Source organism: Mesocricetus auratus, unplaced genomic scaffold (genome assembly GCF_017639785.1).
Source record: "Mesocricetus auratus isolate SY011 unplaced genomic scaffold, BCM_Maur_2.0 Super-Scaffold_6730, whole genome shotgun sequence".
Classification (NCBI taxonomy): Eukaryota; Metazoa; Chordata; class Mammalia; order Rodentia; family Cricetidae; genus Mesocricetus; species Mesocricetus auratus.
In genome coordinates, this window is record NW_024429184.1 from 91,804,492 (window position 1) to 91,831,156 (window position 26,665).

The 26,665-nt window shown below is 43.6% G+C and overlaps 1 protein-coding gene across 3 annotated transcripts in view; it reads left to right on the top strand.

Annotated features, from left to right (window-relative positions):
* The window catches only part of Piezo2 (piezo type mechanosensitive ion channel component 2), a 342,822-nt gene extending 316,157 nt beyond the window's left edge, over positions 1-26,665 (top strand). For all 3 annotated transcript variants that reach the window (XM_040741718.1, XM_040741719.1, XM_040741717.1), the window contains 15 exons: positions 509-767; positions 2,857-3,039; positions 4,538-4,790; positions 5,912-6,044; positions 7,167-7,314; positions 7,415-7,629; positions 9,728-9,886; positions 11,518-11,665; positions 16,274-16,462; positions 16,987-17,079; positions 18,740-18,912; positions 20,346-20,474; positions 22,129-22,208; positions 24,293-24,476; positions 25,113-26,665. In XM_040741718.1, coding sequence (XP_040597652.1) covers positions 509-767; positions 2,857-3,039; positions 4,538-4,790; positions 5,912-6,044; positions 7,167-7,314; positions 7,415-7,629; positions 9,728-9,886; positions 11,518-11,665; positions 16,274-16,462; positions 16,987-17,079; positions 18,740-18,912; positions 20,346-20,474; positions 22,129-22,208; positions 24,293-24,476; positions 25,113-25,365 — 2,599 coding nt within the window. In that variant the 3' untranslated portion in view covers positions 25,366-26,665. The remainder of the gene's footprint in view (positions 1-508; positions 768-2,856; positions 3,040-4,537; positions 4,791-5,911; positions 6,045-7,166; positions 7,315-7,414; positions 7,630-9,727; positions 9,887-11,517; positions 11,666-16,273; positions 16,463-16,986; positions 17,080-18,739; positions 18,913-20,345; positions 20,475-22,128; positions 22,209-24,292; positions 24,477-25,112) is intronic.

Consider the following 26,665-nt stretch of genomic DNA (forward strand, 5'->3'; position numbering starts at 1 on the left):
TCCAGTGACATTTGTGTGCATTCCTCTTTCTGTAATAAGGTCTCAGACAGTTTGAGCATCCCTAATTTGAAAACCCAAGATGTTCAGAAATCCAAAAGAGCTCAAAAATCATCCACATAATATAGGAGATAGATGAATTTGTGTCATTAAACTTTGTGCATACATAAAACCATTGGAAAATATTCTGTAAAATGATTTCCAAACTGTATGAATATGGTTATGTATAAGTAATAAATTGACTGCATGTTAAAACTTGATTTTCCTATCTAACATTTTCCATTACATAATTTAATAGTCCAAGATATGAAGGCCTTCAATATCTCAGACACTTCCCAAGTGTTTTAGACAAAGAATAGTCAACCTGTATGAGGTTATCTTCTTATATTTGTATGGATAAACATACACAGAGGAGGCATGTGTAGATGCCCAATGCAAGAGATCATTGCAAATGCAAGTCCTTGATTTGAAAAAGGTGGAGACAAGTGTCCAATTGTGCTTATGTTAACAGGATGTTCCACGATGATGAGCTTGAAGAATCTGAGAGATTCTATGTGGACCAGCCCCGGTTCTTGCTGCTATTCTATGCCATGTACAACACTCTGGTAGCCCGCTCAGAAATGGTGTGCTATTTCGTGATCATCCTCAACCACATGATCTCTGCCTCCATCATCACCCTCCTGCTGCCCATCCTGATCTTCCTCTGGGCCATGCTGTCTGTCCCCAGGCCCAGCCGGCGCTTCTGGATGATGGCCATTGTCTATACCGAGGTAGGCCAGTCTGTTGCATGACCTACTTAGACTGTTATCAGTAATTTTATGCACCCTTTCAGGCCTCACACCTTATACAAGGTAGGTTCCCATGTCATTCCCAATTAAAACACACAAGGAGACAGCTTCAGTGGGATTCAGTGACTGATCAAAGGTTGCAAAATTGCTGGATACAGGGCTTTGGGAGCCTTCTTGTAAGACCTGTCACTATAAGACTTTTGTCAGATCAAGCAGAGGGCCCTCAATCAGTGAGTATCCACAACTTGAACTCAGAGCTGACCATGCAGAAAAACACCTTGAATACAGTCTGATGCAGTGGCACACATATTTTCCATCTTTAAACCTAAACTCACTTTCCGTGCATCCCAGCAAACACTTGAAAATCTAAAAGGCAGGAGGACATGTTGGGAATGAGGAGCACCTGCTCTGACATGCACAGGGTCTAGGTTTCCATCTCTCCTGTGAAATACAGAAGACTGCCAAGTCCCATTAGCACTCCACCCATTATCAGGGAGGGGAGGCTCACAGCAGGTGTTGGTGTGGTTAATACATATGGTATCATGCTCATGAAAGATGCAGCATTTCAATCTGTAAATACTGTAGGTTTGCAAGTAATTCATGTCAGATGGAAACATTTTGTAGCAAATGATCTCAAAACTATGTGGACTAAGTATTGATAGTATGTATGCCATATCCATGATTTAAAAGAGAGAGAGTGTGTGTGAGAGCAATTTACAGATAAGGGCATGTCCATAACTCTAATTGACCTGGCCCTTACAGTCTTACCAAAATAATCATTCCTGAACATCACTTCCATTACATCCAGTCAGGATATAGATGACTCTGCTAAGGAAGAGGGTGCCATTCCACAGCACCGAACTCCACCATGTGGTAGAGTTTCTTAGATTCCCTGTTCTTAAATAGGTGAGTCACAGAGGACACCAAGGGTGCTGAAAAGGGCAAGAGATACATGGCTTTCATGTTAAAAATATTCTTGTTTTTATCTCAATATGCAGCTAGAAGAGGAGTATTAGTACAAGCAAGTAGTTTAACAGACTACCAGTGGAAGAAAGACTTTCTATTGACTATAAAACTATACATCTATATGCATATACATATATATATATATTCTTACTTAAGTTGGGGTTTTAAATTTTCTATCTCACAGTAAAGTAAATGAGAGATCCAGTTGACATTTCTTCCTGAATAATTGGAACTGTGTGCAGAAACCCAAGAGCCATTCTGCACGTGATGAAACAAGTCAGGACAAATCTTTCTGTTTCCTGGTGATTTAAAGATTAGTGTGGAGGGAGATAGAGTGGAGGAACGAGAATGTCTATGCATGAGACCTTCCTGGTGTGGAGCTGAGGGATGCTTGTCTGGCACATGCAAGCTCTGGTTCGGTCCTCAGCACCATATAAACCAGGTGTGGTGACCCGCACCTGTAATCACAGCACTCCGAGAGGCAGGGGCATCTGGAAGAGAAATTCAGTGTCTCCTTAGAGTTTATTGCTAAAATTCTGCCTCAAAAAAAGGAAATAAAAAGAAAAGTGATGTCTAACTACATAACAGCAGGCCAGGCTTCAGTCCTCTCAGCTCCAAAATGAATTAATAAGACCTCAGCAATTCCTCACAAGTACTTGGTGTTTCAGAAAATTTTACAAATTAAAGCCTTATATGATATATAAATAGATTCATATTCAAGTTTGCCCTAACTTCCTAATTTTAATAGCTAGATAACTGAGTGTATAATTAAGTCAACATAAAAACTACCTCTTCAAAAACAGAAAATGACCAGTAATGCAGATGGCAACAGGAGTGATGGATGACTTTGCTGTCACTGTAGTTGATACTTTTAATAATATAATGCTGCTCTTATCCTGGAAGTGAGAAACATACTGCCAACACTTTAAACCCAATAGCTTTAAGATAATCCTGTACAGGAATTATACATCATTCCACATAACTGTGAGCCTTTCAATCACTAAAACTGTGCAGCAGTCATGCTTTCTTGATTCTTACGTCACTATTTCTCATGTATTGCTATTCCTAGAAAGAATGACTTTTTATTTCTATCATCCATATGTAGGTGGCGATTGTAGTAAAATATTTCTTCCAGTTCGGCTTCTTTCCTTGGAATAAGGACTTGGAATTTAACAAGGACAAGCCCTACTTTCCCCCAAACATCATTGGAGTGGAGAAGAAAGAGGGATATGTTCTTTATGACCTCATCCAGCTGCTAGCTCTGTTCTTCCATCGCTCCATTCTGAAGGTACCTAGTGCTAACAATTCATTGCTCCCATGTGATGAGCTTTGTCTGCAACAGTGCTGAAGCTCTGGAGCACTGGAACCATTGTTGGCAGTGGGGCCAACAGCAGGGTTGAGTGCAGACCAGCATCTTCTAGTGATACTGCTTTTACCCGGTCTCTTATCATGAAGCTACAGTTGTGAGTATGAGGCATCTCGGGATGAGCCTCAGAATACTGTGCCTATAGAACATCACTGTTGAGGAAGCTGTGGTCCTGTGGCCTGAGGAAGACCTCTGCAGGGCAACGCATCCCAGACACAGTCATTTCTATCCTTTTCTTTTTTATACGTACACCCCCCAACCCTCCTCTCTCCCACTATATATGTATATATATGTACATATATAATGTATGTATATACACACATATATAATGTGTATATAATATATATGTATACATATATTCCCTTTTATTAAACATGGATTCTTTTCCTATATAGCATAATCAGAAAGCAGTTTCCCCACCCTCAACTTCTTCCGGTCTTCCCCACTTACTCTCCCATCTGCATCCACTCCCTCTCTGTCTCTCATTAGAAAAAGAACAGATTTCTAAGAACCTTTTTCTTCTTGCATACTACAAGTTGTAAACTATGAACAGAAAGAGGCCAATCCACTATAACTATGTAATATACATTTTAAATGTATGATTCATTTAATCAGATCATGTCTTTATTAGCCCTTATCAGAACCCTTTTAGAATAAAGCTCAGAGCTTTGCTTTTTTGCTTGTTTTTGTTTTCATTTTTTAATGTATCCTAGGCCTTGCTCAGCATCCAAACCCGGCCTGGAACTCACTATATAGCCCAGGCTGTTATCAAAGTTGTGATCCTCCTGCCTCGGCCTCCAGAATTATAAAGTGACAGGCATGTACCACTATGCTGGGCTTTCATGTTCTCTTAACTATGACTCACAGGGAGGAACAGGCCAAGACTTGAGGAATACATATAAAAGCAGAGAATCCAGGGCTCAGAATCTTTGCCTTACACCTGGTCAACACATTTTGAGTAGAACTTGTGCAGTTTTGTTCCAAGTCTTGAGTAAGCAAGCCAAGGCTCACCCCACCATGTGGGATGGGAGGAGGACAGAATTATCCTACAAAGTGGAGACACTTGTGATGTGGGATGCTAAGGTTGGGTTCACCTGTGGATAGTAAGTGGGCCAAGGCTATTGCTAGCCAGCACTCAGAAATGTTCTAGCAGGTTCTAACAAATCAAGAAGCTATCATTTCATCCTTACTTTATCTGCCCAACTTTACCTACCTTATCTTAGTTAATTATACAAACTCTTTTCACCAACAATGGTCTCCATTCTCCTAGGACACTCACACAGTTCTGTAATAGCTTTCTCAGATATGCCTTGGGTTTCCAATTTCAAGGGACTGAATGTTGGAGTCAATATTGTAAGAAAGACAGCTGGTTGGGCCACCTGAGATGCTAGCCTCAGTTGTCGCCTTCTCTGCTTCTCAGTGTCATGGCTTATGGGATGAGGATGACATTGTCGACAGTGGCACGGACAAGGAGGAGTCTGATGATGAGCTCTCCCTTGATCATGACAGAAGAGGCTCCTCAGACTCCCTGAAGTCCATCAACCTGGCTGCCTCTGTGGAGTCTGTGCATGTGACCTTCCCAGAACAGCCAGGGGCCATCCGGAGAAAGCGCTCCTGCAGCAGCTCCCAGATCTCCCCACGCTCCAGCTTCTCTTCAAATAGGTCCAAAAGAGGTAACTGTTCTATGGCTTTTAGACTGAAATAAGCCCCAGACAGTCTTCTGTTCTGGTGCCTCTGTGTCTAGAGAGGGGTGATTGAGTGCTATCAAGAGAAGATGCTGTAATATGGAAGACACATGCTCTGGCATCAGACACGCCCAAGTTGAGATCCTGTTTCAGCTGTGTAGCTTCCTACATTGTTCAAGATGTATGAGCCCATCCAGGGACCAGGGTTTCAGGCAATAGAAGAAGGCAGCCAGCACACAGACTAAGGTGTAGCAATGTAAGACACATAATAGTTTATTTATCATCTGCAAAACCTCTTCTGGGTAGGATATAAATCATAACAGATTTTGAAAATGGATTTAGATTTTCACCAATGGGAAGGGGATACTGGGGACTGAACCCAGAATCTTTCTCAGATTGTATACTAAGCAAGTATTGAGGTATGTCTCCCTTCATTTCACAGGCTGGCTTCGAACTCTGCAGCATGGGTGGGCCTTCAGCTTACAAATCCCCCAGCTTCAACCTCCCAAATAACTATAATTACAAGCATGTACCACAAGGATCAGGTTCGGTTGGGGACTTTTAACAACACCGTGTAGTTATGTCCTAAACCAGTTGATAATTTCTTACTAAACATTGACTGTGATCAGAAAGTTGCTGTTTGGAAGTAATTAGGTCTTTGTAGTTATGGGCTCCTGTCTGATGCTTCTCCGGGACTCATGGGTTTGTCTTCATGACCTGCTTTTGAGGCAGATATTGGGAGACCAAGCCATATTGGTTTTACAGTTGGAGAAATATGAACATGAGCCTGAGTCACAAACCCCTATCTGGATAAGCTGAGACCTAGAACACTAGCGAGCACAAGCGAAACTATTCTCCCGCACGTTTCTTCCTAAACAATTGCTGTATGCAGAGAAGACCCACTGGGTATGAACCCACAGATCTAGTCCAGCCTTGTGGCAGCACAGAGGCCTGCTTCTTAAACACTCAGTAGTCACTCATAAAAACAGCCATGCCTTGCATCCTCTGGTGCAGGTGAAAGCCAACCCTGAATCCAAACTGATTTCGGTTGGCAGATCCGCTGTTAGTCCTCAAGTCTGTGATTTCTCTCCTTTTCCTGATCTTTCTAGGAAGCACAAGCACCCGAAACAGTAGCCAGAGAGGAAGCAGTGTTCTGAGCATTAAACAGAAAAGCAAAAGAGAACTTTACATGGAAAAGCTTCAAGAGCATTTAATCAAAGCAAAGGCATTTACCATAAAGAAGTGAGTGAGTAGCAACACGTGGGCTGTGCACTCTGACTGGGGGACTGGTACCAACGGCTTCCTATAAACCACAGGTGAAGACCGAGAAGGATATCCTGTTAGGACAGGATAAAGTGACATGTGAATATATTGCTTTAGAAGTCATCTGATAGTGAGTGCATACATCAAGGGTTCACTTTATAAGCTTTCAGGCATTGCTTCTGAAAGCCTAGCCAGGCAGAGAGGAACAGGAGGTTCACACTGGATGGGAGCCATGATGCCTTCTTTCCTCCAGGGTTGGAACTGGATGACATCCAGGGCCAGGCTACGTATTCAATATCCTACAGTTTGTCCCTAGCCTTCTTCACAGGCTCTCTACTTGTTGGTGATGCAAAGAGGCAATGTCCAAGCACCAGCATAGAGAGAGACACAACAGAGCTTGGATTGTAACGTGACCCAAGGAAGGACCAGACCTAAATATAGATTGGCTCAGACCCAGAGAGCTTAACACCTAAATGGGGCTTTGATTTAAGTGCAGAACCCAAGTCACAGTGAACATATGGGGGAGGCTTGGAGGATAAGCCAAAGGCATGCAGGCACAGTGGTAATGGCAGAAAAAGGAAAACAAAAGCCAAGATCAGCAGAGAGACACCATGATATGGGCATAAGACCCCAAATCAGAAGGGATGGGAGACATCTGATACATGCTCAGATGTGGACCTCCAGGTCTCAGCACCCTCATGGGCTCCTTCACTTTATCTTCCTTCTGTCTCAGTCATAGTCTCACCCCAAATTTTACATAAGACGAGGATAAAATATAGAGAATTCTGCAGCACAGGCTCATATATAGAGAGAGTGAATAGTGAGACCCAGACAGCCACATACCCAGTGTCCGATGTTTAGGGCTTTATGCCACCCTTATGCTTCAAGTAAGAGACAAGTCATGGTCCCCTCCAGGTGATACCAACTTTGGCAGTAAACTCGTCTGTACTCATTGAGCAGGGGCCTCTCCAGGGTACTATGCCTATGCTAAGCTTGTAGAAGATGGGGCCTGGATAGAAGAGGGGTAGGAGAAATAGAATTAGAGCAGTGTCAGTCATTTTCTGCTCCTGCCCTTCTGAAACAAGTGGACCTATCTTGCAGGACTCTACAAATATATGTACCCATTCGGCAGTTTTTCTATGACCTCATCCACCCAGACTACAGTGCTGTGACTGATGTGTATGTGCTAATGTTCCTGGCTGACACTGTGGACTTCATCATCATCGTATTTGGCTTCTGGGCCTTTGGGGTAGGTTGGGGCAAGAGTCTGCACCCATCCACTGACTAGGGGGGACAGATTTCTGTCTTGGGAACTGCCACTTAGGCTTAGCCTGTTCTTTCCTCCCCAGAAACATTCAGCAGCTGCAGATATCACCTCTTCTCTATCAGAAGACCAGGTACCCGGGCCATTCCTGGTGATGGTTCTCATTCAGTTTGGAACCATGGTGGTGGACCGCGCACTCTACCTCAGGAAGACAGTGCTGGGCAAGGTCATTTTCCAGGTCATTCTCGTGTTTGGGATTCACTTCTGGATGTTCTTCATCTTACCCAGTGTGACTGAGAGGTAAGTTCTCCCCCATAGAAAGTCAGCCAATGGGACAGCAGGACCGCGAAAGGCAAGGATCTCAGGGAAGTTCAGTTTAGAGACAGCGCAGGAATCCATTTGTCCTCCTCGGTGCCTTAACTGAATTTCATCCACATTTACAGAAACAAAGGTTTCAGAATAAGAGAAGTGACAGTCTCAGATCCAGGTCTTTGAGTTGTGTCTGTCTCTACAGTTTAACCAATGTCAGGAGGAACTGAGTTTGATCTTAGGTGTGCCCTCAAAGGGGAAGAGGACATAAGACAATGTCATATGAGAAACAAGGGTTGTTCAGATGATTCAAAGACATATTTGGGGATGACAAGGGGAAAGTGATAGTATCTACCTCAGGGATGATAATGGAGTCTGAAAAACACATGTAGGGGAGCCAGGAAGAGCCATTACGATGTTGTTTCTGTTAGGATAACTATTACTAATGGTTACAATAGAGTGAGGGTTGGGATGAGGCAGTTTATAAGTGTAGATACTATCTAGTAAGCTGGGGTACAAGGTAATCCCATCACTCAGGAGGCTGAAGCAGTCATAGTGTGATGCCAGCCTGGGCTACATAGCAAGACTATATTTCAAGAATAAGGCAGCTGATGTTTCCTAGGGGCGGGCCTTGGAAAGTGGCTACTGGATTTCCCCTGACACCTAGAATGGGATATGGATTTAAAAGTCCTCAATAAGCTGAGTTCTTCAGCACCTCAAAATCTCTTCCTTTTTTCCATGTCTCCCCCATCTCTCTTTTCCTGTATAGTCTTTGAAACCCACACTTCCACCTCAAATGAGCCTTGTGCTTAATGTATGAGCAACTCAATCAATCAAACAAAAGCAGATTACTTTAAACAGAAGGGATCCACTATCTTAGGTTATAGAAAAAGTGTTCCATAGAGTATGGATGTGGAAGTGTCCAGGTCATGTAACAGGGCTGAGGTTTTTATGAAATAGATAAGAATTTATGTATACAGTATGGTGTAGCTCTCTCTGCCACTGGCTCAAACAGGTGTGTTCCCAAATAAGTGATGCTACATTCCTCTAACTGTGACTTGCTGTTTTAAACATCTCCAAGCATCTTGGGAAAGTACTCGTGTTTGATAGCAAGTTTTATCTTTCTGAACAAACAGTTATCCTTATTGAAGTCATATGAACAATCTATAGATTGGGTTGGCTAATAATATTTCTGCACCACATAAGCGAACTGATCCAGATGAAACATGTAATGTGGACATCAAAAGTGTCCCTAATAGTAAGTGGTTATAGCTCTCATTAGAGCATCTGGTCTCTGACCCTTTCCCTTGAGTTCCATGTTACTGTATAACAATAAACTATGAGGATTGAATACTTTAAAAGGAAAAGGGAATCAAAAGGATTTTTTGGAATGTAAAGTAAATCTAAATAAATAAGGAACTGTCACTCTGAAGTCACCCAACAATCTGGTAAGGTCTGCATCCTGCCATGAATAGTACGAGAGCATACGATTGAGTAAGGCAGCTATTCTGTACAAATATTAGAACTGAAAGAATGTTGGGAATCTTATTTGTTAGCTTATAATATAGAATAAATATTTCCTACAAATATCTAATAGTATCTATGTCTTAAATTAAAGGAATAAGCCAAATTCAACGAACAAGGTAGCTGATGAATTTATCCATTTTTTTCTGTCTCAGAATTCTTCCTGCTACATATTCTAAATTATGGATCCTTCAAAGTTAAAGTGTAATTTCTTAAAGAGTGTGCTTTAATTTAGACTACATCACCTACATTATATATGTTGTATGACATGTCTATTGACTGATTCACTCAACATTAATTTAATGTATTCTCAGCATTATCAACTAGATGATAATAATGCACAGGGTATGCTCCATTCACAGAAATAAGAGGTTTATTTTTCTTTTTGAATTGTCAGACATTTCTTACCCCACCTTTTGTTTTGGGAGTAACTCATTAAGTAGAGAATTCTGTAGAACTGTCCTAAGTGGCAGAGGGGAAATTTGTTGAGTTGTTATTCTAAACTGTTGCCTTGTTTACATGAAAAGTATCAAATTCCTTTACCTTTCATAATTTTGCCTTTTAGGAAATTCAGCCAGAACCTGGTGGCTCAGCTTTGGTACTTTGTGAAGTGTGTGTACTTTGGGTTGTCTGCCTATCAGATCCGCTGTGGCTACCCAACGCGGGTGCTGGGAAACTTCCTCACCAAGAGCTACAATTATGTCAACCTCTTCTTGTTTCAAGGGTGAGGGCCCTGCCTTGTCCCTCACTGAGGGAGTGAGGGCAGTGGGGAGGCACTGTGTTTCTTCCGTAAGGAGAGAGGAGAGAGAAAGAAGGCAAGGGTGTAAGGACCCAGAAACTCTTGCAGTGTCAGCGACACACAGTTGTCTGCTTTCAGCACCTTTCCACATGTAATCACTGAACATCTACCAGGAAGTTGCTTGTGAGCTTACAGCAGCTGTGACAGCACGCACACCACCCTCATAAGATCAGTCAATCCAGACAAAATCTCATCTTGGAGCAAGGATGTAGTCACACTAGTTCAATTGCTATTGGCAACTGATGACTACTGGGAGACTGAGACTCAGTTTCCTTCAAGATTGTGGGTCCTGGGGGGGCTACCCATGCTCCAGTAGATGACCCTAAACACATGCTCATATAGACTGCACTAAGTGGACTCCATGAGTTTCAAAATTTAAAAAAGAGTACATGGAGTTGGGTGGAAAATACGATGAGACAGATAGGGGAGGATTTATAGGGAAGAAAATGAGAGGTAGATTAGATGAAAACACAGTATGTGCATGTATGAAATTCTCAAGCAATAAAGGGGGAGCAGAGTAGACATAGATAGCTCTCAAGTATTAATACATTTCTGGGCATAGTACAGCAGAATGACTGCAATCAACCTTTTCCAGAATATCTCTGGAGTTCTTTGTGTGCCGTGAGTTCATCCATCGTGCTGCCTGTTTCCGATGGCTCATCAAGCAAGCTGCATTAGCTCTTCCACCGGGTGACTTCCATGATAGCACACCTTTGTATTCCCCCCAAAGTCACACCGTGTTCAAGAGATAAGGTGGCTGTAGGCACTGCTGGCCCCTCCATGGCACTAGCCCTGAGCCCTGGTGGCAGTTCAGGAGAGGTATCAGATGTTAAGATCAACCAACATATTCCACCCCAGTCCTGGGCCTGATGTCTGTTCCAGGTGTTGGCATAGTATGTAATCTGCAGAGCTGAAACAGCTCCCAGGAGTGTTGATTGATAACAAAATTGCTGTGGGGGATCCTAGAATCAGCCTACTTCCCCAGCCTGGGAGACAACCTCCGTCATTCACAGAACTTTGAATATTCCTTAGAGCCTGCTGGAGCTAAGGCTAGCCCATTCCCCAATAAAACTGAAAGGCGACACTTTGGCAGGAGCAGTTAGCCTCATTAACCTAGAAAGGCGCTGATCATGAGTCTTCTCTCTGGCTCCAGTGACATCCCCTGGTCCCTCTGCCTCCCCTCACCCCCGTTTGCTCTCATCTTTATCAGATGTATACTCACCTGACACTGACTCATCCATCAACAAAGCCAAAGCAACTCAAATAACTCTCTGCTCAACTGATTCTTACAGTAAAACACATGTGAAAAAAACAGAATCAACTTTTAGTATGAAATCCCAGTCAGTTGCAACCATCGGAGAAAATAGAAATGAAAAATATTAGTCCATATAGTGTGAAGCAGTTGTAGTTCCAGTTGGATTTTACTGTGAAGATCTCCTTGAGGGTTTTACTTAACTCAGTGTTTTAAACAAATTGTTGCATGAACTCCTGAGGTGAGGTAGACAAAGGGACCTCGTCTTGCAAATGTCTGTCTGACTACGTGTGGCTCCCGGCAGGTTCCGCCTGGTCCCATTTCTGACCGAGCTGCGGGCTGTGATGGACTGGGTGTGGACAGACACGACCTTGAGCCTCTCCAGCTGGATTTGTGTGGAGGACATTTACGCACACATTTTCATCTTAAAGTGCTGGCGAGAGTCGGAAAAGGTAAAGAGCCCATGAAAGTGCCTCCTTCCGTGCCTCCTTCCGGTCCGCCCCTCTTGAGCACAGGTCGGTTACAAGATTAACGAAGATGCTGCGTGTTTTGTGGCCAATTAGATGGAGGCAGGGGATAAAACCTGCCATGAGCTATAAATACAGCATTGATTTCCAGACCACTGGGGTTGGAAACTTTAAATTCACTTCTGCCATTGTCAGCAGCAGCATCCAGATGTTTTCTTCCTTTGGCAATAGTATTGTAATTGATCTGAAAGAAGTGATGTGTTGCCCATGACCCAGTCACCCTTGAATGCTCACTGGGGAGCGGGGGAGCCAAGTGCAGAGAAATTAGGGTTGGTTGGGCAGTATGGACTCATGCTTGCCCTCTGCTTTCCTCTGGAGGAGGGATGGGTACTTTAACCTCCCTGTCAAAGGAAATGAAAGGAAATGTTATTCTACTAGGTAACTATTAAGCTTACATATAGATTAGCTTTATTGGTTATTCTATAAGTTTTTCATATAGAGCCAGAGTGTCTTGTATAATGCTGACAGAAGCACACACCCAACATTAGCCAAGGAGCAGAGTATGTCTTCCTGTCTTTCCTCGGAGATATTGTCTTTCAAAGAGTCTGTCCTAATGGGCATGGTGTCTAGAGTGCATTCCCAACTCCCCCAGGTCAGACAGCTTTACAGTCCATCAGGAGACATATGTGTTTTTGACGATCATGGAACTGAAGGAGCTGAGACCTGTGTGAGGTGAGGAGACAGAGTCACGGCTCCACACTGCTGCTCAAGAACTCCCTAAACTTTTAGAGACCTCAGCTCAGGCCAAACTGGAGGCTTCGGCTTCCATGCTGAAGAGAATTTTGGGACTTTTTCATTAAGCAGAGGTAGAGATTTTGTCAAAGATATTTTAATATAGGTTTAATCGTAACAGCTACGAACAAGAAAAACAATCAGAAGGAAGTGAAAGACGCCAGTCGGCACAGACGTGAGCTCCTCCAAAGACAGATGAAGCAGCCAGTTGTCTCAGGACTCTTTTGGTGGCTCTCAGGTTCCATCTCAGGAGGCTGCTATGATTTTTTTCTTTTCTCTTTTTTTATTAGTGGCTCTCTTTTTTGATTAGTGGGGTTACAGACTGACTCCAATAGGCCTTTGGTGGGATTGCACTCGGTAAACTACAACTGGAAGCCTCTAAAATTGCCAGGGGCATGTTCTTTCCCTGGAAATAGGATGTGATCCACAGGAAAGTGCAGGTTTATGGTTGGGACTGTGATTATAGATCCCCTGGACTGAAGTTACCAATGGTTGCCAGTCACCATGGGGGTACTGGGAATTGAACCCTGGTTTGTTTGTTTGTTTTGTTTTGTTTTGTTTTTTTGTTTTCTTTTTCTTTTTTTTTTTCTTTTTTCTTTTGGTTTTTCGAGACAGGGTTTCTCTGTATTGTTTTGGACCCTGTCCTGGAACTCGCTCCGTATACCAGGCTGGTCTCAAACTCACAGAGATCCACCTGCCTCTGCCTCCTGAGTGCTGGGATTAAAAGCGTGTGCCACCACTGCCCGGCCGAACCCTGTTTTTAAAAAGGCAACCAGACCACTGAGCCATCTCTACAGCCTCTTGTCCTTATTTTTAAAGAGCATAAAAACTGGAATGATGACAGAATACCTTAGTCTATTTTTTGTTGTTGTTTCTATAACAAACACCTGAGAGTGGCAAATTTATAAGGAAAAGAGATTTATTTTGACTCCTGGTCCTACAGACAGCATCTGTTTGACTTCCTGCCTCACCGTGGGTGGTGAGAAAACAGAGAAAGAAGAAGGCAGGTGTGGTGAAGGAGAAGGGACAATCCGCCATGATGATGAGACCATTCCCCACAGAAAACCGAGGGCACTCATGAAGACTCCTTGTTTGGCCCAGATGTCTTGCAAAGGTCCCACCACTTTCAACACTGCATAGAGAATGCCTCATTGATTGCTTCTCTGAGGACAAACTACATTCCAAAAGAAGGGAAAATAGGAATGCCAAAAGATACAGGATAGCAGCCAGGGTAATGAAGTCCCTAGAAATAGTTACATATAAGAACACTAGAAAGAATCAAGAATCACTTGGTTCACATAAGAAGAAGAAGCAGAAATAGCAACTATTTTTAACATTGTGAATTTTGAGAAAATAGGTTGATATTTGTCAGACATAAACCAACAAAAAAGTAAGAGATCTGCCTACCTCTGCCTCCCTAGTGCTGGGATTAAAGGCATGCACCATCACGGCCCAGCGAAAATAAAGGCATTCCTAAGGGTCAATGCTACTCCGTGACATAGCTGGCTACCTTACAAGGTGGTTGCCAGGAAACAATCATGTGCAGACTGAGGGCCCAGAAGAGGGTTTACTCCTTGAAGACACTAAGTCTACTTCCATGTGTGAGATCCCTGATACTGTAAACACCTAAGACAAGTCAACTGTAGAAGACTAAAGGTTTATTTGTGGCTCACAGTTCCGGAGATAAGAGTATTTTCACAGAGTCCACACATCCCACATCCTCCCACACTGTTAGACAGTACTCATAATACCTTACAGCATGTGAACACGCTACACAAATGGAGATCACGCTGCATTCTTGAGTGGGTTAGAACAAAAATGGTACCCACAATTCCCCCTCTAGTATATGTAAGCCGACAGTGGCTGGATCCACAATGGTGAGCCTACAGGGAGGGAGGGGTGAGTGAAGCCCTCCCCTTATCCTCAGAGAAGCCCAGGCTTCCCCTCCTGATGGCCTCACATCCCGTGGAAGTCAGGGATAGAAGCCTGGGGAACTGAGCCTGAGAGTCCTCTCTCTGTTATATCTGCCACATTCTCTCTCTATGGCAGCCTGGATTCCAGGGCACAGGTAAGTCAAAGTGTCTGGAACAACCTTCTACAAAGGGCAGTAAAAGGAGGAATGTCGGTCTGGGACCTTTGCTTCCAATCTGCCATAAGTACTTCCTAAGCACCATCTATGTGACCCAAACTCTGCTACAGCATACAAAACCCCAGAGCATGGATCTAGCAGTCCAGGAGAGACACACGTGAATAACTTATCTCACACTAAGCACATGTATAACAGGTGCTTTGCCAGAGAGCAGATCCTGGGAAAACAGATTCACCAGGAGGAAGGGAGACTTTGCTGAGTGAGTTAGTGGAAAGAGTGAGTTGGCTGGGGGCAGAGGGAACATCTATGTTTTCTATTTGCTCTTAAGTCCCCTGCCCCAATTCTTGTCACCTCACCTCTGCTCTCACAGGGAAGTGTGCTGGATACTTTTAATGCCGTGGTGAGTTTCTTTACTATCTGAAAACTCCTGCATGCTTCTCCTGGTCTAACTCTTTCATAACCTCAAATGTGAAATTTGACATTTCTTTCTCACAGGCCTTCCCTGGCCCCAGATGTCACCCACATCTTTCCCCAGGACTTCCCAACTCTCTGCATAGCCCATCCAGTACTTAGCACATGGAGACCCAAGTGTCTCTTTATAGTTCTCTGTTGGAAGTTCTGTGATGAGATCATTACAATGCACTCTGTGTAGCAAGAACCATTTGCTGGAAGACAAAGCTTTGCCATGAACTTAAGAGTGTGACTGCTCACTCCTGTGCCAGCTTTACCCTGGTCCCAATGGGTAAAGCTTCCCCGCATTTTCTGGGAAGCTTTAAGTATATAACAGGAACAGCACTCTGGCTGTCCAGTCTCCCAACAATAAAGCTCTGAGCTACCTAGGAAGGAATGAGGAAGTGGCCCGGGACAAAGAGTTGGCAGCCTCTTTGAAAGGTCTTCCCTGTAGTCAGTCAGGGAATGCAAATGGGGTAAATTAGGTATCTGTTTCACCTTGGAGAGGGACACCTCTAGTAACAGACTTCTTGCTGGTAAAGTCCCCAGGTGGTGCAGGACATCTTATAGAGAGACAAGGAAAACACAAGAGACCCAGCTGGACTGGCAATCATGGCTCTCAAGACAACCAGTTACTGCATTATCTCCATATGGCTCCATGCAAAGCTCTAATCACCTCTTTACACTCATTATAGTGACTAAACTTCAGCATGAGGATCAGAGGGGACAAACCAAATACCCAACTGTAGTGTCAGCTAACTTGTAACTCTGAAACAGAGAAGGGCTTCACAGGACTAGCATACCTTGGACACTCAGGCACACCAGCTCCTCCCACACTTGGGGGAAACTAAATGAGTCTATGGTGCGGCCAACAGAAGCGATACAGTCTGAGCCCTGTGCTGGCTCTTGTTCCTACCACACGAATTCCTCCTCTCCCAAGCCATGGCCAGCACTCAGAGGGGCTTTGTCAGCCACTGGTCCCAGAGAGGCCCATGCTGGCCACACGGATCTTACAAACCAGGAAACGGTCTTTGGGAGTGTTTGCTATGCATTAAGTTTAAAGGGTGCCTCTCAGGCTTTGGTACAGCTTCACACCTCCATTCCAAGGCTGGGATAAGGTCTCCGCCCTGTGCAGAGAGGAATCAGGTTGAAGTCTGCATCCCTGGGGCTGGCTGTGAGGGCAGCACTCACCCTTGCCTGGCCCTGCCTCTGCCCCCTTCTCTCGGGCATCTGCTGAGTCTTTGTGAATCCTTGTGCTACAGAGATACCCTCAGCCCCGGGGCCAGAAGAAGAAGAAGGCGGTGAAGTACGGCATGGGTGGCATGATCATTGTCCTGCTCATCTGTATTGTGTGGTTCCCGCTGCTCTTCATGTCTCTGATCAAATCTGTCGCCGGGGTCATCAACCAGCCCCTAGATGTGTCAGTCACGATCACCCTGGGAGGGTATCAGGTAATCTAGCCTCCCACATGTTTTGGAACCTTTCCTACTGCAGTATTGGTGCACAAGAGTCTTAACTAGGACCTGTAGTGATGGTTCTCCATGCCAGTTTTGTTTTGTTGTTTTTTTTTAGAGGACAGGGTTTCCCTGTGTAGCCTGGCTGTCCAGGAACTTGCTCTGTAGACTAGGCTGGCCTCAGACTCACAGAGATCTGCCTGCCTCTGCCTCCCGAGTTCTGGGATTAAAGGCGTGTGCCACCACTGCCCATTTGATGCCTGAGCTTTATCTAAATGTTCACTAATCATTAGACACATGAAAGATGAAAGGAAGTGCAAGTACTTGGTGACAGAGACGTTCTGTTGCTAAGGATATGCAAGGTCCTGGGTTTGATCCCCGAGCCCTGCATGAAAAGAGATCATTAAGGCCAACTGCCTTCAAGGAATCAGTAATTCCTAACTATGAAATGTTTTTACATTAACCCAAGTGCAAGGAAGTATCGGGTAGTGCTGACTGTGCCATGTGCCTTTATTTCGCAGCCTATCTTCACAATGAGTGCCCAGCAAAGCCAGCTGAAAGTTATGGACAATACAAAGTATAAAGCATTCGTAAAGTCTTTCACCACCAACAGTGTAAGTAAATGTGTGCAGAAATCTATGAAGACTGCCATGTAGGCTGGCTTGCTGGCTCAGGCAGCTGGATAGCTTTGCTGTGCCCCCTGGTGGTGAGAAGAGATATTTTTCTAAGATCTTCAGCTACTTTGATAACATAAGATATCCCCCATAGGGGAGGGAGAGGGAGCTGGGATTGACCTGTGAAGCAAGCTTGTTCCTAATTTAAATAAAAAAATAACTAAAAATACAAAAGAAACATAAGTGATAGCAAACACAAGTTTAATTTGGAACATTTTGATGAAATTCCAACAGGGTTTTACTCACTTAAACACATGCATACAGTTTTAGAAGTTGATCTTTGTTTTGCCTGCCTGTTCTGGGAACTTTGAATTAAGAAATTAATATGGGAAAGCAACATGTGGGTACTTGCTTAAGAGCACATTGTTTTTGATATCAGAAACTGAAGTGATTTGAGTGTTATAAAAACTGACTGGTGAAGGAAATAATACGAAATATATTACATGAATCTGCCTGGCCTTGCTTCCCCCAGCAGTCATCCTGAAAGACAAGGTCTATACTTCTGACCATATTTGCATTGCATGCTTTGCTATCTTAACTGGTGGTTTCCTAAGCAATTTCTCTTGTAAAATGTCTTTAAGAGGCCTTTGAGTTTTATGACAACTTCTCAAATAAAACATATGTGGAAAAAGAATCAGACTATTATATTTTAAACTGTTAAACCAAAAGAAATGTGCCCATTACTACGTAAGACAGTAATAGTTTGCTGATGGTGGGATCATAGCTGCTGTTGTTTCTCTATCGTTCGCATCCTGATAAGATAAAAAGGTTTCACAGATTATGGTTTTAATTTATTGAAACAGAGCAGGCAATCAGATGCTTCTCTTTAAAACCATCACCTAAAGTCCATACCAGCAAAGCTAATCTCAGCCATCAGCATCCCTTAGGCTGGGGCCTGGGTGGACTAAACCTTGTCTCCTGTGAGGAGCATGTGCTTTCTCGGGCCATGAGTTCCTTGGCAACAGAGAAACCTTTGTAAGTTAAAAGGGGGTGCAATAGAGAGAAAGATGCCCTGTGACAGAGCTTAGGTGGAGGGGGTTTTTATTAGGGGAAAGTTACTGGGAAAATGGGTGTGAGGAGGGGAGGAAGACAGGCCTCTGGAGACAGGAGCAGCAGAGAGAGCAGCAGGGCAGGGGACGGAAGCAGAAAGAGAGAGAGAGAGAGAGAGAGAGAGAGAGAGAGAGAGAGAGAGAGAGAGAGAGAGAGAGAGAGAGAGAGGAACAGACAGAAGGAGAGACAGAGACAGAAAGAGAAATGGGAGGTGGGTGGGGCCCTTTTACACAGGCAGTGCTCTTAGTAGCTGCAGCTGAGGTCGTATCCTGTCAGGACCCCAAGGGCAGGTCAGTACAGATGCCTGATACTAACAGAAACATGATGTAAATTATGAGATTCTCCTTTATTGATGGATAGGAATGGTTGAATAGCTATTGGACATGTGACTGGAGCTGCCATGCCCATGCAACCAAAAGCCTGGTCACCATGTAGCATTCCTTCCTAGGGAGGCTTCTTCATAAAACCAGTTAAAAGAAAGATCAGTTGCTTCCTTTATGAGCATCGTGCATAGAAATCCATTCACATGTGTGTATTTGTGTGCATGCAGGGTGCTATGCAATTTCTGGAGAATTATGAAAAAGAAGATATAACAGTAGCGGAACTGGAAGGAAACTCAAATTCTTTGTGGACCATCAGCCCTCCCAGTAAGCAGAAAATGATACAGGAGCTCACCGACCCCAATAGTTGCTTCTCTGTTGTTTTTTCATGGAGTATTCAGAGGTAGTTACTGTGTTTCCATGCATCCTTCCCTAACCCTACTCTTATCTTAGGCTGGGGGAGCAAACAGTAGCACCATTTGACACTCCTTTGATGCTAAAACTCACATGTCATTTATGAAATATGGCTTTTCTAGGAACCAATGACCCGACTAAGAATGGTTTTGTTTTTGTAATTAGTTTTTTTTTGTTGTTTGTTTGTTTGTTTGTTTTTTAAGAGAGGCCAGTAATGAATTCTGTGAGCCAGACAGAAATGTACAGAGATAAGGAAGAGAATGGTTCAGAAAAATAGAGTCAGTGTGCTTGCCTAAGATCTTCATGAAAAGCTGAAGTTTGGCCTGAGCAGTGTTTGCAGGCCTGGGTTCACTGGAGAAGCCTTGGGGTGGGAGTCTATTGTGTGGGTGTGAGATTTGGGGTACCTTAGCAGTCCTGGAAGCAAGAATGCCAACTGAGGTTCTACCCCCACCAGTGCCAAGCTTGAGCATAGACCCCAAGTTTGCCTTTGTCTTACCAAAAGTTCCTGCATTTAGGCATTTCACCCAGTGCTTTAGTCAAGGGCGTTTGGTGATTGGGGACCTCAGCAAAATACAACATCGTTACTTAGTTTCCTTTGTCACAGTCTTGAGGACCAGAAGCCCAGGAAGCCCACCAGCAGGCTAATTTGAAGCCACAACTTGAACTTCCTGACTTTTAAGATATAATAGCCCACACCTGTAATTCTAGTACTCAGAAGACTGAGGCAGAAGGATCCCAGTTAGTTGGAGGACAGTCTGAGCAACACAGCTAGCCTGGGCTACAGTGTGAAACCATATTTAAAACCACTAAACAGCAAAATGAAGGAACCATGTCAAGGTCTGAGGAAATCTTAAAATCTAAAGTGAACCCACAAGAAAATTAGGAAGTGCTCTTTCCAAGAGGTCATTCAGAATGCTTCCTGTAATCCTTTTTTTTCCCCTTAATGTCTGCAATAACTCAATTTTGAAAATTTGTACCAATGGCCAAAATCTTGGCTTCTATCCTTTGCTTTGAAGAGTCACCAAGCCATAATTAGAAGGAAGGTAACTTCTGATTAAACCTGTTTCTTTTTTTAAAAAAAAATGGTCTGATCGTTACCATGGAGATTGACATCATTGTGTTTACATAAGAATTATTTCTGAGATTCCTATGAGCTCATCATGATAGTTACTGCTTGGCCAGCAGACTTTGATTCTTCTATTCTGTCTCGCGGGGTTGAGGCCTCCCTCAGTTTCATTAATTTGACTGTTTAAAAGGGTGGGAATGGAGTCAGGGTGACCGGGAATGTTGGAATGGAAAAATCTGAATTCATTGAAAGCTAGGTGAGATGCAAAAGTGAGTCAGGTGTGTTTGAATCTCTCTTCCAGACGTTAGAACCATCACTAACGTTAAGCATTTTTTTTCTTATTCCTTCCTTCACAGAAATATGACTCTGGGTGCAAAAGCAGAAATAGCAACCGATAAGCTTTCTTTCCCTCTTGCAAATGAAACGCGAAACAACATAGCTAAAATGATCGCTGGCAATGACACAGAGAGTTCAAACACACCAGTGTAAGTTGTGTAACTCTGTGAATACAACTTTCATCAGAATGTGAAGGCATCACACAGTTTCTCTGTAGAGACATATAAAGTAATCCAACTTGTTTGTGAATGAAAGTGAGCCTCGATTGACGAAGACAGTTCTTAGTCCCAGGACTCATTCTCCACTTTACCTAATCCAACTTGTTTGAGAGTGAAAGTGAGCCTTGATTGATGGGTCCCATTTTGCTAGAATGAAATCAGTTCTCAGTCCCAGGGCTGTATCTCCACTTTGCTTGTAGTTACATGTGTGTTATTAATGACATTGGGGGTGGCTCCGGGGACACTCTCCATCCTTGGTGAAGTGCTATCCTGCTGTCCTTCCATCATGAGACACACTGATCTCCCACTCTCAGTGACCAATGCCGGATGCAAGGCAGTTCTCTCCCTCAGTTCCTAAACCCCATTCTCCATCCTCTGGGCTGTCACTGTGCTGATGCCCATGTGTCTAGACATGTCGAAGCTCTTCAGGTTCTCCTAGATCTGCCGGTCCATTGCAATATGAGCCAGTGTTTGCTTCATTCCTGAAGGTCACTGTCTTAAGGGGGGTAGGATAAGGACTTCACATAAATGATCCAGTCTTTCTGTCATGGTGTCTACCACTTGACCTAGATACCCAGTGAGACCATTTGCCTCCAAAGGAAGAAAGCAGACTGGAGATGGCTTCTTAGCTTGCCTCCAGTGTTTAAACCTACCCTTCACTGCCTGTGTCTCCCAGCCTAGCAGGCACTGACCTTGCTCCTAACTGTAACCATCAAAAGCCAAGGACAGGCCCCTTCCTCCTATGCCTCTTGTCCCAGGGCTGCTGAATGTCAAACTAGCTGAATGGGTTGGGAAGACAGGAAGACAAGGGATGACAGAAAACTGGTGGGGGAAAAACACGCCACATAAGTGCTGTTTCAAACTGATAAATAAGATAAATAAGACTCACAGAGGGAAGATGATATATATCCACAACTAACAGAATAGTCCACAAGTCCCCTGGCCATTTTCCCAGCTCTTTAGTCCAGGCTGACCTGGCCTCATGCTGATGTACTGAACATGAAGATTACTAGGACCCAGTCACGTGAGTACTTAGCTCCTCCTTGACTTCATGAATCCCTGATGGTCAGGGCTCTTACAGATCATCAGTGCTTCGCTCCTCCATCATTTCCAGATGAGAGAACAGAACACGGAGTCAAGCAACTCCCATGAGACAAACAAGCCTTAGGGTCCTTAAGGTCCAGGTCACATACTCTGTCCTGGGGCTCGCTCTTCACCAGATACTCCTCTTGACTATAGGTATTTTTGAAAGAAAAAAATTAAAGTCAGAAATGAACTCACTGCTAAAGATGACTATTAAAATATTCTAGCTAGGAAAAAGCCCTCTTTTCAGTAACAGATCACACGTGTAAGAAAGGCCAACAACTACTTCCAATCTACATATATCATGAGTTACAGGTATGTCTGGATAGACTCGACTGACTCAGCTTTGCTGAGCTGTGGTTATAAGATCCTATAATTAAGATATTTATATGTCATATGGTTGTATGGGGACTTTTATCTTTGTTTTCTATAAGGCATCAAAACCATCAGTTTTAGGTGTGGAAACAACTGAAGTTCATCTCTTTGTTTTCTGAATGTGCAGGACAATAGAAAAGATTTACCCGTATTATGTGAAGGCACCCAGCGATTCGAACTCAAAGCCTATAAAGCAGCTTCTATCTGGTAAGAATGAGAAGACATTTCAGAACTGTGAAAATCTTGCCTTTATTTCATTTTAGAAGTCTGTATTTTGAGCATCTAGCAATCCGCCTTCTAGTTATCTTACCCTGTATTACAAGAACCATAAAATCAATGCCTTCTCTAGCGGAGAGGAATCATGACACACCTGCAAGTCATGTGCTTCATTTCCTGCTCCGTGACTGGATTCTCTGAGCAACCACATTGCTTAGAGAGAATTGCCTCACACATTGGTAAATGTGATGGTTTCTCTCACTAAAAACAATAAGAACAACACGAGATGTTTGATCAAGCCCTAGGATCAGTACATACCAGTAGTGTGCTTTAGTTATTGGATTTTTCCAACACAAGAGTGATGGAGGGAAGCTGTTGTTTTGGATGACAGCTGTACACCCCCATAATACTTCCATCAACCACAGGCTACATGTCTCTATAACATTTATGCATAGCAGTGTATGCCATTGGACCTGGTTACTAGTAAACAGGTTACATATGAGTTTATGTGACTAGGATGCGGGCACAATGACAACTTTTCATCAGGCTATGGTCTGTCACTGAATGACTGTATTTTATTTACATAATTGTTTGACTTCGTTTCCTGAAGTCACTGAACCTTCTGATAATGGTGAAGTATAATGTAAGTATCCAGTGTGTGTCCATTCACCATCCTCAGTGAAGCACTCTGTACCAGGCACCATGATAGGTACTGGGGACTAGGCTCCATGATGCTCACATTCAGCCAGTGAGCCATTACAACCATGGCCATAATGAGTCCTGAGGACAAATACAAGGCCAAGTCCATTTCTGAATGCTATTCTCTGTCAACATCAAATACGCATGCTTTTATAAGTAACTTCAAAGTGCATGGGGAAATTTCGTATTTCCTTTTATAACAGAAATAGTTGAACTGTTTAGCCCGAGAGAACAAATAGATCCTTCTGAAAAGACTGTGTGAGTTCTCAAGCTCTTCCCAGCCACCGTTTGAGCAGATGGTCTCCCCACTGGCTTCCAGAGCAGCTTAAATACAGCCCAGTGTCTGCTCCTGCTACCTTCAGCCTCCTTGCAAAGCATCTTATTTCACAAGCCCCTTCTTCCTTCTGAGTAGATTCAGAGAAAGCGGTGCCCTCTCTCTGTTTTCAAGGCCAGTCTGTCCCCATGCCCCACTCCCAACCCTCTTGTCTTCCATCCTGCAGCATCATGAGATTTCCTCCTATCTGACAGCTCCTTCCATTCCTTACACTTGGTGATGTCACCCCAGACTTATGAGAATAAGCAGATGGTTATTTCCAGTTTACATGCAAAGAGACTGATACTTGAGGTGTGGGCAACCTGTCTGAGCACATACTCAGTAGAACTAGACCCAAACCTAACACTCTCTGAACCCAGGGTCAGATGGTCCCCTTGTGACTGTCTCTGGTCTTGAGAACATGTCCCAAGTTAATAATAAGATGGCCTAGTTTGAAGAACTTTTTGATATCAGTCCTTCCTAAAATGAATGCCTCTATTCACTCCCTCCACATACTGGAACCAACAAAACTTGGGGTTCATGCCAATTCTTCTTTAAGCTATTATAGACTCTATCAACCAGAAATGTCTCTCTCCAAGGGAATAAACCTTGACAATGCTGGCCTTATGCTAGTTGCCACATGGCCATAACTGTGTATGTGGTCTCTTCCATTTAAACAAGGAACATTATTCCATGTCATTCTACAACCCCTCACTACCTAGTAAAGTGCCTTCCTCCTGGTGAAATACTTGCTAAATGCTGGCAATATAAATGGATTGATCAGTTGCATTGAAGATCGATGGTGAGGATTTTGTGCACAGCTATTTAGGCGGGGGACCCTCCATTACTCTCTGTGGTTTGGCTGTTTTCCATATGTGTAGCAGTGACAAAACTCTTTTGAGCAATGCCTTCCTCTCCACGTGCCTGTCGTGCCCCTGTATCTTTCACATTCTGGAACTGTGTACTACATATGTTGACTGGGTTTTGCCACCTGGGAACTTCTGATTTCCATCAAATCCTGAGACTCTCATACTGTCTTCGTTTTGTTTTTCTCCTCTTCCAGAAAGCAATTTCATGAATATCACCATCATTTTGTTCAGAGACAATGTCACTAAATCCAATAGTGAGTGGTGGGTTCTCAACCTGACTGGAAATAGGATATACAATCAGGGGTCCCAAGCCTTGGAGCTGGTGGTCTTCAATGACAAAGTCAGCCCCCCGAGTCTGGGCTTCTTGGCTGGTTATGGGTAAGGAAACATGTAATGATTAATAGTTATAATGTCTGAATGTTGTGAAATTGCAGCAGCAGCCTTTTTCCTCCTAGGAGTTGAGTTGTGTCTCTACACGATTAAAAGTCACAAAGTCCTTTCTTTCATTTCAAAACACAGGGACAAGAGATCCAAAGACATCAAAATGCCTAGTGTGACTCACACAGCCCTGGGAACCCCCATTGATTTGTGCCTTCTTGTTATGGCATGGTTTCATGCTATCCAGTATAGTGCCACCAGTCTTTGTTTTAGGTTGCTTCCTGACCCTAGGCAAATGGATCAAATAGACACCACAGTATTGAACAGATCTAGACCACTTCCTCACCTTCCGGTGCTTAAGTATCACAATCCAATCCAATCCAAGATATAAGTACAACATGTTACATTTTTCAAAATTAACCTCATTTAAAAAAAAACTTTGCATCCAGCATGTCATTATTTAAAATAGACCTCCAGACATGATTGTTAAAGGGAAAAAAGTTACTTTCAAAAGAGCATGTGCAATGTAATTACCTTTCTACCCAATGTGTTACATTTTATCACAGCACAAGCCAACATGTGTTCCTAACTGTATTAATTGTTGGGGGGGGTATTTCTCCTTGCTATCTTTTTCAGAATCATGGGATTATACGCGTCAGTTGTCCTTGTAATTGGGAAATTTGTTCGTGAGTTCTTCAGTGGGATCTCTCACTCTATCATGTTTGAAGAGCTTCCAAATGTGGATCGAATTTTGAAGTTGTGCACAGATATATTTTTAGTCCGGGAGACAGGGGAACTGGAGCTGGAAGAAGATCTCTATGCCAAATTGATATTCCTGTACCGATCACCAGAAACGATGATCAAGTGGACTAGAGAAAAGACCAACTGATACCTGAAGACACAGACTGCAAATGGAGCTAACATTTGAATTTTTTTTAATTAAGAAAAAGCACAACACTCTCCTAAGAGCTAAGCATTTCCAGTCCGGCAGCAACTGTTTCTCTCGGGTAGGTGGCTGAAGAAAGCTGATTTTCTTTGCCACGAAAGCCACCTTGCAGAAGAAGACGCTGTTGAAGTTCTTCGTATTCTCATGTCTGAAGTCGGGGCTCTTTGCTTAGAGTTTTCTCGGTCAACAGTGTCTTGCATTCTTATCGGATATGTGAAAGGTTCGTGTAGGGTCCCTCCCCTCAGAGAAAAGGGCAAGACGCTTGTGTCTTACTCTCTGGGGACCTCACCTTGCCTGATGCCATGGTCAAAGGGAAACACAAAGCTCTTCCCACCACGGGGTGTGGGGGAACTGCTGAGCAGAGACCCCGTGAGCCCTCAGCCCCGTGACTCCAGAAGAGCAACAGCAATAGGAGACCGCAGCACTGCCCAAGCTTCAAGGGGAAAGATGGGACCCGTGATCCAGGAGATGTCGGTGGAAGGACAGCCTCACCCTAAGCAAAAAGATAACATTAGCTATACTCCTACTGCCTTATCTCAACTGAAGACTAGGAAGAAACCTTTCTATTAAACACCAGTGACTTCTCAGGAAAAACACGCTCGGCAAAGCAACTATGCGGACTCCTCTGCTTTGAGGTCGGTCGGGTGGTAACCACCCCCAGGTAGCGGTGACCGTTCTGCTTCGGATGGCTCCTGTTGTACCAGAAACAGAAAGACAGCAGCAGTCAGCCCAGCCTGAAGGGAACACCTTGGCTTTGTAACTCCAGTGACTGAGGCCACAGGGCTCTTCCTTCTGCCTCTCCCGCCCCTTCTGCCTCTCCTGCCCCTTATGCCTCTCCCCGCCCTCTCACATGCTTCCTTCTATTTCCATGATTTAAGGCAGTGGTTTTTTCCAGTATGACATTTTCCTTGCTGTTTTTCAGGCCTATCGAAGAGTTTACATATTCCAATTCACATTTTTACATCTAAGACGGGTTTTTTAAGTTCATAATTATGAAAGAAATATGTATATTAAGCTTGGGGAAATAAAAAAATGGTCTTTTCTTAAATTATTGTCATTGGAAACACCTCTTCATGAATTAGCAATGTAGCATGAAAATTTATGATTGAAATATAGTTTTCATTCAATATTAAAATTAAAGTTTCTGAGAAGAATCATTGAATGGGCTAGAATCTGTCAAAAACCACTTCTGTGTACTTCGGGTTCAGGACTGACTGAAATAAAGCACATCTTGCAAAGTCAA